The 15662-nt window shown below is 37.3% G+C and overlaps 1 protein-coding gene across 1 annotated transcript in view; it reads left to right on the top strand.

Annotated features, from left to right (window-relative positions):
* Nucleotides 1–15662, top strand: part of FREM2 (FRAS1 related extracellular matrix protein 2) — a 178703-nt gene that overhangs the window by 70397 nt on the left and 92644 nt on the right. The window contains exons 3-4 of the mRNA XM_012643819.1: nucleotides 5298–5444; nucleotides 10147–10377. Coding sequence (XP_012499273.1) covers nucleotides 5298–5444; nucleotides 10147–10377 — 378 coding nt within the window. The remainder of the gene's footprint in view (nucleotides 1–5297; nucleotides 5445–10146; nucleotides 10378–15662) is intronic.

The following is a 15662-nucleotide window of genomic DNA, read 5'->3' as shown; positions in this document are numbered from 1 at the left end:
TCTTTGATCCCTCAGGTTACAGTAATCCCTCACTCTCCTGAACTCCCGCAGTTCATAATCGGTGCCTTTCTTGCAGCACCTGCCGATCTCTAGTGTGTGCACACTGTCTGACTATCTGTGGCCATGTGCCATCTCCTACAGCTGGGTGCCAGCTCCCAGGGGCGGGGTAAGAGCCAAGTTGGCTTTCACTTTGCACCAGGTGGTTTTCAGTAAACAGTAAAATCAACCTGACTTTAGGAGCCAGAGGGCAGGATTCCAGGAGCTTGGGGACATTCTCCCGTGGAAGATTCCAAGGCAATGCAAAGTTTAAGAGAAGATCATCCTATCACAGAAATGGCTATGCAATAAATCCTTTATTTTAACTTAAATTTTCGATTCTCACCATAATGGCTAACATTGATCCTGATGGAAGTTGCATAGTTGCTTATCACTGTCCTTACCCTAAGAGAACAAGACTTTTTAAAAATATGCTTAGCATCAAATTATCTAATTTCCCCAATAAATTAGATACTATTATTATCTGAATCTTTTCTAATATAAATCTCTATTTCTATTGCTGATTTAAAAGACTACATATATAAAAATATAAATAATATCCATCTGTAGAGTTGATTTCCAGTTCAGCTTCTAAGCTGAACATTATTCTGGGCAAATGAAATTTTACCAAGCTAGAAAATACCAAGAACCCTCTCTAATTAACTTTTCTCCAAGAAGAAATTTGTCGTCAAAGCTACATGGACACCCCTTTTTATCAAGCAGAAGTCAGAGCTATGACACTAACTTCACATTATTGAAGAAAAATGCTTTGTCTCTTGAGAAATCAGGCAGCCCTGTGCTTTTAGGGAGGGCTACTTGGAGATTGAGATTCTTTGTTATTCTAAAAAAACTATTGCGTTCAAATGCAAAACAAAAATGGAGAAGCCTAAAGGCCAGCTGGAAAAGTTCAAAAGAAGTCTTTTCATCAAAATCTTAATGGCTTTAGTGTCAGGGCTTGGGGACAAGGCATTTGGGAGTGTGGTTATCAGCTGTCAGGCACCTGTTGTGTGGATTTATGACACAAGTTATGGACTTTAATTTGTTTCCAATGAGATGTTGAGACTAGCTCCTCATGCATCATAGATGACAGAGCCTATTTTAGAAAGGCAGCTAATCACATTTAAGTAAAAATTTGTCAGTTTTTCAAGTTGTTTAACTTTATCTAAAATTTCACATTCAGTAAGCTGTAGTTTTTCTTAGTCGACATTTATTATTCCCATTTTTGAGGTTTTAGAGATGTTTACCTAGTATGTAATAAATGAGTAAATAAGGTATTTTTCCATTCTTTAAAGTACAGAGTTCAATTATGCAAGATCACAGTTTTAATAAATGGAGTTACAATAAGCCGCAGCTTGGCTCCTCAAATCCCTATATCACTCTTGCATAATAAGTCAGTACCTAAGATTTACAAGTTCTGAAACTAAATGTGATTCACATGTGCATGATTCAGAAGAGTTATGTAGTATTAAATTCTATTGAGTTAAGCTTTATAAACTTAACTTCGTATTCTCTGATTAAATATTTGCTCAAAAATCCCAGTTTTAGAGTGAACTCTTCAGTTTCTATAATAGTTACCCTGGACCATCTCACTGTCTTATGAAGCAAATTTTCTTGGTATTGTTTCTGAATTTTATTTCAAATAAAATCTCTAGGTGGTAGGCAGAAATAAGAAATACTGGCAAACTGTTCAGCTATGTATCATTCAAAACTTCCGATTAACCTGTAACCCAGCACATAACCCATGATCATCCACGCTACTTCGTAATGGAATGGAAGGGTTTAAACAGCCCTTTAGTCATCAGTAATCCCAGGAGGTGTCATTTAGGTAAACACAAATTCCAATAATTCACATTCATAGTTAATCACTTCAAATCTTTGCTTGGTGTTTAGGAAGTAAGCAGGACATTTTAGAAAAGGTGTCATTAAAACAATTGCCTTTTTTATAAAAAGATTCAATACTGAAAGAGATATGTGACATTTATATAGGAAATCTATACTGCCTAATAAATGAAGCACTACTAAACTTCTTTCATAAGACATTAGAGTTTCTAGTTCATTCAATAGGCATTTTTCTAACAGGAAGCAAAACAAACTCTCTGCCCTCCTGGATCCTGTGTTCCAATGAGGGGAGACAGAAAATGAGCAAACAAAAGAGCGAATATATGTAGGATATAAGATTGCGCAAAGTGCTGTAGAGAAAAATTGATCAGAGTAAAACATGTTTAGAAGAGAAAATTTCCAGAATATTTCAGGAAAGGGTTAGAATCAATCTTAAAAATTAGCCACAAATTGTCAACATTAGAGAAATAGAGATTGCCAGGAGGACTGGGAAAGCTAAGGATGTTCTGGGCGGAATACAGAGCACATGCAAAACCACCTATCTTTGTTCAGAAAACAGTGGGAGGTTGGATGTGGCTGGATATTTCTCTTCAAGGCGGAAGTGATCGGATGTGAAATATAGGTGTTAGGATGGACAAGAAATGCCTTGGTATAGCATGGTAAGAAGATTGGAATAAAACCTGGGCTTGTGGAGATCACAGTCTCCAGGAAGTGCAGCATAAAGTTGTTTTCATGTAATAATTAGAAATCAGAGCAGTTTTATGTATTAATTTAATTGATTACATGTTATTCTATTCTGTATTTTCTATTACTTTCTAGACAATGTTCCAAATAATAGAAGCTAATTTAAACAAATATTTTTAAAGACAAGAAGACCAAGTGTTGGCTGTAGTAAAAGAATAGATGCTCTCAATTTCTGACATAGATGACTACAATTTAGTACAATTAGCAAATTAGTGTAATTAAACAATATGAGAGGATATCAGCTAAAGTGCTCATTTATAAAGAGTAATCAACTAGCAAACAATTGTAGAGTCACAAAGGGAGGAGAGGGCTGGGGCAGATGTAGGAGGCGCAGGAGGTGGATAAAGGAGCACTAAGGAGGGGAAAGTGTGATCAGAGGAACAATGGGGCCATCATTTTAGGCAAGAGGACAAAGGGTGACAGCAAGAGGAAGGATGGGAAATCCCTGGAGCTGCAAGAATCTTGGCTTGACCTCCAAGTGAGCAGATCAGAGGGCGATGGGAACAATCTGGGTAGGTCAGGGTGAACCTGGAAATCTGCAAAGAAGATTAGACTTGGTATATGAGTGAGCAAATGCATGAAGATACATTCTTCTTTCCTAGAACTTTTAAAAAAATCAAAACTGTAGACTTGATAGATGCAACAGCTATAGGGAAACAGGGCACAGGAGAAATGAGCTCAAGCGGGTGTCTGGCAGGTGAACAGCCGCCGGGCAGTGGGTGCACAGGGTGGGTTTGTGGGCGGGGGGGGGGGCAGGGCAGAGTGAGCGATGGATTGCATAACCGTGTGTGTGTAGGTAGGTTATCTCATTTGATCCTCGAAGCAATCACAGGCAGTAATTAATATCACTCTCACCTGACTCTTGGGATGAGAAAACAGAAGTCTAGAGAAGTAACTTGCTCAAAGTCAGGTAGCAGATTCGAAGTGAAATGGGTGAGCCTTGGACTCCAGGTCTGAGGAGCCTCCTAGACCATGGCTTCTCCTCTCCAGACGGTGCCCCAGTGTCCAGGAGATGTCAGGCGTGATAAGTTCTTAAGGGCAAAATACGAAATGAGTTTTCCTCTTAAACTGACACAAAATTCCTGCTCTCCTATCTATTTATATTTTATATCTTAAAAAGTAACTAAAAATTGAAAGGTCCGTAATCCCACCCATTCGAAACACCAAGCAGCTTTCCATGCGCAATACCTCATTTTATGTAGCTGTGTTCACAGCACCAGTACCATTTGTTCCTGTGTTTTTAAAGTGTTTTAAGTGTTTCAAAAAGAAACTCATGTTTACTATTTAGTGGTTGAATAATATTTTATTGATTTGAGTACCACAATATAGTAAACCCGAAATGTTTAAGGTTCGGGGTTATTATAGAGAATGTTGCAACGAATAATTCCTTACAAATATATTTTTGCTTCTCTAGAGGCAAAAAATCCCACCGAAGGACTTACAAGATCGACTGATTTAAATATCTTTTTACCCCTTGCATACATGGCCACAAAGCTGTCTAAAAGGCTTGTGCTAATTAACAATTCAAACAACAATAAACAAGAAAACCCATTTCCCTGCCTAATCTCAGCTGTACGGGAAATTTCTTTCTAATCTTTAGTATGTGTCAAATTGACAGCTCAAAGCAACTGCAGTTTTGATTTTTTAAAAGTTCTAGCAAAGACGAATGTGTTTTCGTGTGTTTGTTCACTCATTTATGTTTCCCCTTGTGGAGATTTTTTTGCTCTCGGTCTATTAAAGTCTCGATATTTTCCCATCTCTTTTCTTTTTCTCTAGTGAAGCTCTCCTTATGTGAACTCAGAAGACAAGCAACTAGAATTAAAATTGTGCCTCTAGCTGTGTTTATTATTTGGGCTTTTTTCCCAATCTTTTCCAGAAAGACTTAAAAGGCATTACTGATGCCTTTGTTTATAAACCTCACCTTACTCTGAAATAATTGGTGTAGATCAAAAGAAGTAGAAGGATATGTGCAGAGTGATCAGCTGATAACCATTTCTCCTTTCATTTACCCAACATAGGAGCTTTCACATTAGAGAGATCACACGCAAGAGTTGTTTTCCCCCTTGGGGAACCAGCTCCATTTTGGTGGGGAGGTGGGAGGGGAAAACCTTATCTTCAGAGCACGAATGGAAATCAATGAAAAGAGCTGTCTGTTTGCTCTAAGGAATGGAGTGGAATATAGAGGGGAAGGGAGGTGGAGTCGGGATATTTGTTTTTCCTTAAGTGGTTATAATTAAAGCCTTCCACCCAATTGCTCTGTGAACCAGAAAAAGGTATATGTGAAGTTGAATGTTTTAAGAACATCACAAAGGAGCCTTACAGCTCTCGCTAGAGAAAACTTGCTCTCCAGCGGCACCTTGTGGCAAGTGAGTCATCCTGCAACTTAGATATTCAGTTTTCATAATCAAACTAAATTGCTTCCGGTAATGTGCTACCTCCCTCTTACCCACTCCCTTCCTAAAAAAGCAAGGAATTTGTGAAGAATTATGCAAGGTATGGAATTTATGTGTAACAGTCACTGAATAGTAAGCTGCATCTCCATATACATCTGGAGTTGTGTGTCAAGCCAAGCAGCTGTATTGATTGTTAATATTGCATCCTTAAAGTAGTCTATGGAATTTTTAAGGTCATTCATTCAAGAAAACACTAATTTAGGGCTTTAAATTTTTATTTTCAAGGTGGAAACAAGTTAACCAACCAGCATTTTCGTCTGAACTGGGCATGGATCTCCTTTGAAAAGGAATATTACCTGATCAATGAGGACTCCAAATTTCTAGATGTCGTTCTTAAACGTAGAGGTTACTTGGGAGAAACTTCTTTTATAAGTAAGTTTAATTTTTACTTCTGTCTCAAAATTTTATTTTCTAACAAAGGTTTATAATTTTGCTTTAGTGATTAAAATATCCATTTAGTTCACTGATATAGTTTTAAAGCTTAGGGAGATGTTGCCATTAAATGTTCTTTAACTGCTGAAGAAACAAGGACATATTTGTGTCAAGGTATGTAGCTCCTCATTCCTTCTACCTAAATGTGATCTTTTACTGATATAAAATAGCGTTACAAAATTGATAATAACTCGTAAGTTAAAAAATAAAACAAATGTCAATAGATCTTAGAATAGGCTTAGGCAAATTTGTAATTTATCCATAAGATAAAAGTCTTCTGAAACAACAATGTAAAACATATGTGAGAGCTACTTTAATAATAAGTAAACAAAAAAACTATTCAATAATTTATTAGGCACTGAAGTATAATTTACTGTTTGTTTGTTGTGTTTGAACGCTCTGCTAGTTCACTAAAAGTTGCATGATACCAGTGCTCTACATAAAAGATAGGTGTTGTGACTTTTCTTTGTAACCAACAGTAAAGTATTAAATATTCATCATTTTCTTCTGCTTTACTTCTTTTAAATAAAACTGGGAATCAAAAGCAAATGAATAAAACCTTCATTCAGCCCCAATGCAAGCTCATATTTGATTTCATATAAGCATAAAATAGGGAAAGTAGGTAGCATGTTGGTAATTTTAAGCAGTAGTATAGTTGGCAAAAAATATTTGGTATGTTGATGGAAAATGGCAGCACCTCAAGCAATTATATTATTTTTGGTACCATATAGTTTGTAGACATCTAAGCCAATAGAATTTGCATGGTGTAAAAGAGCTTTCATTGAATGAGATTATCAACTAAGGTAGGAATCTACGAAAATGGTGGCAAAATAAAAAGTTACCTTGTGTTTGTGTCCAAAATGATTATTTTGAAATTTTACTGGTCCATGAACTTCAAAAGTCTTAAACAGTAGATCCCTATCCACAAAACACACACACACACACAGACACACACACACAGTCACACCACGCCACCACCACACCTTTGCTGCAGCCGCAACCCATACCACCCACTGTGCTTTCCCCTGACATGTTTGGATTCTGGTTATTAATTGCCCCATACTTTAAAGATACATTTTTTTTTGTTTGTTTTTTAACTTTAGAAGCCTGGTTTTTACCCTACGCTCTCACTATCCTTGGTGGTTATTCTTGCTCCAGGAAGCTGGTCTGCCCGCAGACCCACCCGCAGCCTCTGCGTCCATCTTTTTTATTTCCATGTGCCTGCACGGGGCGTCCTTCACACTTTTTGTATTTAATCTTCTATGACATAAGGAATGCTCCCATTGCTGTCTCTTTTAGGAACACGTTCTCTCCTCACACGCATGCTCTGCAGATCCTGTCTTATTGTCAGTGAGAAGTTAGTTCTAACTGCTTTGTGCTTTAAAATATAGCAAATACGTCATAGGGAAAATGATAACTAAAAAACAGAGCACCTTAGCAATTATTAAGAATTTGTTATCTATTTGTTTTTTACCTGAATTCCTACTCCTAGTGAATCTACTTAATTATGCACAACTAGCCTACCGATAGCATTGAGAAAGCTAATAGGTGGAAAAGATTTTAAAACTACCTTTTTGCATTTTTCCCTTCACTGCCTTTTTTTCCCTTAAGCTGAACACTAAAATGTCAAACAAGAGCTCTTTTCGTTGTTATTTTTTTTTCAATGAACTGTTATTGCCTACAAATGTGGAGATACCAGCAATTCTACAAAGGCGCTATAGCTTTACTTGGTTCACCTCACATAGTTATTTAGTAACCTGGGATGATATTAATAGAAAGTGGGAGAGATTTCTGTGTATGATCCACATCCTTCAGTCATTAAAGATGGGAATAGAATTTATGCTAGAACCTAGAATGGAAATCAGATTAAAGTGAAGGGTAGCCTTGTAGAAGTTCCGCAATGAATATTTTCACATAACTGTTCCCCCCATGCGAAATCCTCTTTCATTTATGAACTTTAAGAACGAGATAGATTGCATTATAGCAAAAGACAGAATATCACTTATAGCTAAAGACAAAAATATCACCTACAGCTAAAGACAATATTACTTATAGCTAACGACAAAATAGCACTTTAGCACAACTAAGAAATCTTAAATTACATGAGATTTGTAGATGTATTTTCTGAAAGATGATTATTCACTTCAGAACCATTGTAACCCATTAATAAAGTAAATATGTATTTGTATTTCACAATAGTATTTGCATTTCAAAGATCTTATTGCTACTGGTTATTGAACATTTACCATAGGCAAAGCACTTCATTAAGCACATTAAATGCTCTGTCTTTTTCACTCCTTACAACAACCCTTTATTCGCTGACTCAACTAATATTTTCATGAGTGCTCATTACACGTGGGGTGCTGTGTCAGGTAACAGACTATGAAGTGATAGTGACAGCTAGCGTCCATTGAGTTCTTATAATGTGCCAGGCCTAGTTCCTGATACTATACGTGAGTCAACCCCCAAGAAAAGAGTACCATTATATCCTCCATTTTATAGGCGAGGATACGGGGAGGTTGTGACATGTCCAAAATTACCCAACTAGTAAGGGACAGAGTTGAGATTTGGCTCCAGAGCCCCACTCTTAACCACGGCACCACAGTGCTTCTTACATCCTCAACAACTGAGAGAAGTTAATAACTTGCCTACAATCCCACAGCTGTTACGTGGCCGAGATGAAATATAAAATCTATTCTCTCATTCCACAAGTACCTTGCTTAACCTCCATGTTATTTTTCTATGTCAGAGGAAAAAGATGCAATGGTAGTTTCATGTAATAACCAAAGTAAACAATTATGGGTGTTTTCAGCAGCAACAATTGGAATTTGGTATTGCAGCTTGGATTTTATCAGATTGGATGACTTGACCGTCATGCAGTAGGGATGACTCGTTGGAACTAGCGCACATTCCTTGTATCATACTGATTCTTTTTTGGTTTTAACTGCTTTTGAATATCCAGGAATATAATGCATTGCTGATAAAACAAAACAAACAGTAAAGCGGGCAGTAGCTATCAGAGGCAGACTAGCAGATTTTTGCCACTGGGGATAGCTGGGTCAGTGAGCAGCATGTGTTCTGGAACCTCAGAGAATGATTCCTTTCATCAGCACCTCGGCAGTGAATTGTAGTGGATCCAAGAGGTGTTGACAACCACTCTGTGTGCATTAAGAACCAAAGAGCTAACAGGAAGTCTACAGCCTTCAGCAAGATATGCAGTGCTGTAATTCCTGGTTCTGTGCCCTTTTTTCTCTTGCCATTAAATAAATTGTGCTTTACCTGCTACTGAAAAAGAAAAATACAATTCAGTATTTATGTCAGTTACCTGTCTGAGATCTATAACATGGAAATATTTTTAGTAAAGCCTTTATTTTCATCCTCCTTTTAAGGTTAAACTAACAGTCATTGATATAATCAGATGAATAAAGATTTTTGTCCATTTTGTTCTCCAATACAGCCCTAGCATGTAGAACAGGGCCTGTCACATAATAAGTACTCAATAAATGTTTGTGGCCGAATGGATCTCATTTGGTCCAGTTTTATTTGTAGTTTGAAAAACAAAAGAAATTTTCCAAAACTGTAATAATTTTTTGATTAAATGAGAAATGTTACAAATAATTTATTTTCAAGCTTTTAAAAGTCCAACAGTCACAAGACTTTATTTTTCCGGCTTTTAAATTTGTCTGTCCTATCAACTTCTCTGAAAAATGCCCATGTTTAGAGAAATATATTTGAAAATTATTCTATTAACCTGACTCATGAAGTGGTGCTGATTCTATACTTCAGGATACAACTACTATAGTAATTTTGTAATTTTTCTATGGCATTGAATTTGTTCACTGCTTTTTGAATACTGTATCCTGTGGTTTGAGTACCTGTCAAAGAAATAATGATGAGACCATGCTGCAATAGAGGTAGAGACTCAGAGATCTTCAACCTTCCCGGCTAACTGAAGTTGACCTTGAATGAACTGCCAGAGTAAGCAAAGCATGGCGCTTATAATAACCATATATATTTAGCTCTCCAATTCTGTTCACATGGTTTCATGGAATTCTGGGGTGCTTCACAAAGAAAAATCTGTTAACAATTCATGTTAACAAACATTGAATTGCATTCTTTTAAGGGTCCTAGTTCCATTAAGGGTTTAGGGAATAGTATAACTTTTTATTATTCTCCCTGGCCATTTACGACTTAGATTATGAAAGAATCCTTTGAGTCACAGAGTTTCTTATTGGCCTGTATTTTCTAGCTAGTGAATTTTTCTTATGCTTTTAAAATATGTAGCAACACATGCGAAAGTAAATGCGAAGCATTGTAGGACTGTACGAACTCGTAAGAACAAGGACATTGTACAACATGAATATAAATTTACTCAGTCTTCTTTTACAAGAAGTTCTAGCACAAACTTAGCTCAAAGAATATGTGGTAAAACCCCCATTAGGGCGAGAGTAGAGCGGAATCGTAAACGACCCAACACCTGCCGCAGAACACTTTCATCTGCAAACCCAATTAGCCATTTCATGGACTCAAAGCAGATCTACTCTGCTCTGCAGGACAAAGTGACGCACAGCAACGTAACCAGGAAAACCTTAATAATCCAGGTGAAACTAAACTAGAAATACGATATTATGTTTCTGTGAAGGTATTGGCACAAGAGACGGGACTGCAAAAAAAGACAAAGACTTCAAGGGCAAAGCACAGAAACAAGTGCAGTTCAACCCGGGCCAGACCAAAGCCACGTGGAGAGTGCGGATCCTGAGTGACGGGGAGCACGAGCAGTCTGAGACCTTCCAGGTGGTTCTCTCGGAGCCGGTGCTGGCGGCTCTAGAATTCCCCACTGTGGCCACGGTGGAGATCATTGACCCAGGAGATGGTAAGAGCCATTATCGGTGTGTTTATGTTGTTGCCTTTGGGCTTTTATGACAAAATACCTTACAGAGGAAGATTTAAACTCAATGTTCGGACTTTGTATAGAGAGAATTTTCTAGATTAATGGTTCAATATTCTCAGATATGCTGATGGGAAGAGGGAAACCAAAATGTAATGAAAGGAAGCTACATTTTTCCAAGTGAATGATACATGTAGGATTACCAACATGTTCTCTCTGTTATTGTGATTCTATCCTTTAAAACCAATACTGCTCATCTCCTTTTCCTTGAATTAATTCATCATTTTAAAGTCCTTTAAATGTCTTAAAATACTTTTCAAACAAATGGTTTGAGAATTAGACACTTCTTGGATTCATTTGTTCCCCTGTATTACATTTAAGTATTCAAGTTTTCTTCATATATTTACAGCCAAAAATTTTCATTTGGCCATATGTGTTCACATTTGTTCATAATATCCTCCCACCCCCACCCAACCCACCCCATTCTGCAGTGAACACGGCATCCTTGACTCGTTGCTCTCAATTTCTATTAGCTTACATTTTCTTGTCAATGCACACCCTTGGCTGATGTTGGTAAAAGTGAACCCTTAATGCTTTTGTGTGTAATTTGACCTTTTTCCTCCCCCTGCCATACCTCTGTGGTCCTGGCTTGTCTCGATGTAGTCAGGAAAGAAAGGCAAAAAAAAAATGTTGAATGGCTTTTTGAGGGCTGGCATTTATACAAACCTTGTAGAGACTTCTAAAGCTGAAATCCTGTCAGAAGCCAGACATGACTTTCTTTTAAACTGCCAGCCTACTTTATTTTGTCAGTGAGAAAACTCTTAAATGGTCTGCAAAGATACAATCTCCTGAGTACATGAAATGGAGACCTATGTGGAAATCCCTGTGTTAAAAGACTGAGCATAATTAAAGAGAGTGGATAAGAAATCTGGAGCTCTGATATTGTTTGTTTAACTAACAGCTCTGCCTTTAGTTAAATATGAAGTTCAATTATGTTTATAATTGTCATTAAAGAACAGTTAGCGTTTAATTGCATTTAATTTTACCTGCATTACCTAGGGATAAATAAACTTTTTTCTAGTCATGAGTTTTGGGTATGTGCTTGAATAATAAAACTCTTCTCTTTTAAATGAGCCCATGACAGCTTTAATACATATAAACTGGTCCATTAGTTAAAGCTGGAAGCCACTTTTCGATATTTTATTTGCCAATTAGTACTACTGCCATATTTTACCTGAAGGAATAAGACACTCATTTCTGCCTTCCTATTTATAATTCCAGAGTGACTCTCTGTATCCATGATATATCTCAGCAGTAGGTTATTAAAAACAAAATAAAACATGTACACACCACACACGTGTGTGTGCGTGCACACACACACACACACACACACACACAGCGCTTATATAATCTATGCTGTTATCACATAAAACTTTGCCATAATTTCATTTCATGTAATGATCACCTAAGCTGTCTTAGAATTTTCTAGATTAAGTTCAGCCCTATTCATGTTAAGCTATGACCATCCTTTGATAACTAACAAGTGTTCTATAATGCCTGGTATGTTCCATGTCTTGTTGAAGACCACTGGTCTTGAAATTATAAGACGTGGATTTGATGCACAACTCTACTATTTCTAGTTGTATGACATTAAATCAAACAGTAGTTATTAAGATTTAGTTTCCTAATGCACAAAATAGGAAAAATTAATAATTCTCTTGTTACAACATTCCTATGAACAAGTTCTATAAAGCATAAAGCAGGATACAAATATTTCTAGTATCATAAACATAATGTTAGATTTCCTTTTAAAAAAATAAATAATTCTTTTTTCCTCCACAAAAGATCGCTTTCCCAACCATTTCAAAATTTTGATTGTTTCTTTCTATACTGTCTCCCCAACTCTTTACACATAAATAAACATATTAAGCCTATAAGTTCTTCCTCTGCATATTCCTTCCTGAACATGTCATGAGATTTTTTTTCATGCATTAAAAATGTATCCAGCTCATACTTGTGCTGGGTACAGCACTGTATATTGGGGATGCAAAGATAACAGGACACAATTCCTTCTGTCAAAGACCATGGGAGATGAGAAAGAGAGCCGTATAAATGAGTATTTGAAACAGAAGGTGATGTGGTACAACAGAGTATGAAGACTGTGTTGTGGGAGCCAGAAGAAGGAATAGCCGCCTCTGCTTTATTTTAGGCTGGGAACTGCTTTTACTTATTAACCAGTTTATATAAACACATGCAAGTCCGTGCTTTTCCCAATACTTTACTGATCCCTGACTAGTTCTGACAATGGCAATAACTGAAATTCATTGAGCACTTACTATGCACCAGACAGTGTGCGTAGCACATTATATATATTCCTTCATTCAGTCTCTCTCACTTCACCGCCTTGTGTACATATGTACCATTGTAGACATTTTGCTTGATGTTTATAGGAAGCTCTCAGTTGACATACGGCAAGTTTTAAAACATTAGTTCCCAAATTGTATGAAGAAAAGAACTTTTTAATGTAAACTTTCTCTCTCTGTCTACACATACACACACACACACGAATATATGCACACATACACATACATACATCCAGGCTTTTCACATGTTTATAATTATACTCTTATAATACTCTCTGTTCATTTGTATTTTTAAAATTATATAGCTGTTATTTAGGTAAAGATTTTAAATATGTATTTTATTTAAATATATCAGCATCTACAGCCACTGGAAAAGTAACACTTACCCTTATGCACTTACTTATTTATTTAACCTGAGACAATGGATGCTGTTTGATAACCCCCATGGCTTCAGATGTCTGTGGCCCTCTGGTTGGGAGCCATGGCTCTATTATCAATAGAGTTGAGTCCCATATAAACAATGAGTCCTGCGGCATCTGTGCAGAAGCACAGCCTGTCTTTCCAGTGGCAGACACCAGTGAAAGCCTGGTGCCCGGCAGCCCAATCCCATCCCTGAGAGCTTTGGAATGGCCGTGCATGGAGTGATGCTAAATCCCAAAGCCATGCTGACAGCTTGTACCTGCCCCTGCCAATCATGGAGGGACCCAGGCCCAGGTCAACTGTCAGAAGGCCCTTGAGAAGCCCACACTTTCGTCCAGAGTAGAAATATTTTGTTGTATGAAAATGGAGGACTGAAAAGGGGCTTTTTCTATTATTCAGTAAAATGTAGAAAGAATGGACCATTCTGCCATGATTATGGATAGCAACAACTTCCTAGACAAATGAGTTTGCTCATTGATTGAATATAAAAATGAATTCAATTTGCTCATAAATTGAAACATGCAGCACAAAGAGGAAGACTAGAAGAAGAGACAGAGTGCTGAATGGAGATGTTAATTTCTTTGTCATACTTCCCATGACACCAGATTTTTATGGCCCCTGGGGATACACCCATGAGTAATCGGTTATTTGTTATGATTTTTACTCACTCTTTTGTCCTTCTCTGTCCCTTTCCTGTCCTTCCTTGTTTCAGTTTGATTCTACATCACAATCTCCTTCCTTCTTTTTTTTTTTTTTGAGACAGGGTCTTGCTATGTTGCCCAGGCTAGAGTGCAGTGGTGTCATCATAGCTCATTGCAGCCTCAAACTCCTGGGCTCAAGCAATCCTCTCACCTCAGCCTCTCCTGCCTCAGCCTTTCAAGTAGCTGGGACTATAGGAGTGCCACCACAGCCGGCTAATTTTTCTATTGTTTTAGAGACAGGATCTTGCTGGGTCGAACAGGCTGGTCTAAAACTCTTGGCCTAAAGCGATCCTCTTGCCTTGGCCTCCGGAAGTGCTAGGATTACAGGTGTGAGCCATCATGGCTGGCCCACAATCTCCTTCCTTTTTACATGTCCATGGAAAATTCCAACTGAGAAAGGTTTTAAACTTCATGAATCATTTAACTCATTTTCTGGTTAAGGAACCTGAGAAATAGAGCCATCCTTTAGTCTCTGCAGAAGTCAACCACTTGTGGGCTGTTTAATTTCATTTTCTTTAGTACTGGTGCGATTACACTCCATGTGAGGGAATAGGTACCTTCGGCAAAATTCCATTGAGTGGTAACAATTGTCTTCCACTGGAAATCCTATGCGGTTAAGCTGGACTGCTGTCACAAGGCAGACAGTGACTTCCATGTGGCAAGGAGGACTTCGAAGGAATTTCAGGTCACTGCTATGTCCCCCTGACCTTTTTTCTAACTCATCCCCCAGTGTCCAAAAGGACTATTCCATAGTCAAGGGTAAGATGGTCACTGTAATACAAATCTCTACCATTGTTGAGCACCCACTGTGACCCAGACACTGCTTTAGAAGCTTTGCAACCTTATCTCAATTAAACCTTATGTTTATAACTCTGTGATATATATGCCATATTTCCCCCCTGAAACTCTTTCCTTGCCACTGAGTCATGCTGTCTTCTGTCATTTCACATGACTCAAAGTAATATCACAAATCATAATTAGTGTACTTTGCCACAGCAACATTGTTTCACTTATTCTTATATATGAAAACAATAATAAAGTAATTCCTTTCTTATTCTCTTATCCTTTCTCTTTCTGTATCAATCCTCAAATATATTAGTGCAGATGAATAAAACCAAGTGTGCTAAGAAAATAATGAAGACCCCCTCAGCTCTTGCATAATCTATCCGTATATTCAACAAATGTTTACTGGGCATCCCTCTATGCCAGAAATTCTGCTAGGAGCTAAGGACACAGATGCTACAGTGAAGAAGGCATACCAACCCTGAAGTTGGGCATATCATTAGGTGATTTCATTCCCCTACATTGTTACAATTAATAATACAGAATTCTGTGTGCTATGTAAGGGAGCAATCAGAGCCCATAGAAGGAATATCTAACCCATCTTGAAGGAGAAGGAAAGATTTCTAGGATGAAGTTTCTTAACTTTCTGTATAGTAAATTCTCTAACTTTAAGAAATTACACCATCTTTCCTGTTAGAAGCATATTGATATTAGTTAACATTAAACATTTTACGTTCTGTTAATGGAAATCATATAAGTGGTAAAACGTCTTATTTTATATAAAGATCCTATTACTTGTACTTTGTAATTTCTAGCCAGAGTAAATTGAGTGTTAACATATATTTATTTAGAGATCACACCTCAAATACACAGATACCTAGCATATATAACTAAAGCCTGTATTTATATAATTATTTCTTTTGTACACTTGAAATCTCTACAAATTTCTGATAGAAATGGAGTCATTCTGCAATTTCTATGATACCAAAACAGAGCCATGAAC

This window comes from Propithecus coquereli, unplaced genomic scaffold, assembly GCF_000956105.1.
Source record: "Propithecus coquereli isolate 6110/MARCELLA unplaced genomic scaffold, Pcoq_1.0 Scaffold201, whole genome shotgun sequence".
NCBI classification, from domain to species: Eukaryota; Metazoa; Chordata; class Mammalia; order Primates; family Indriidae; genus Propithecus; species Propithecus coquereli.
Note: the sequence above shows the minus strand (reverse complement) of the source record. Positions and strands in the feature narration are given on the sequence as shown.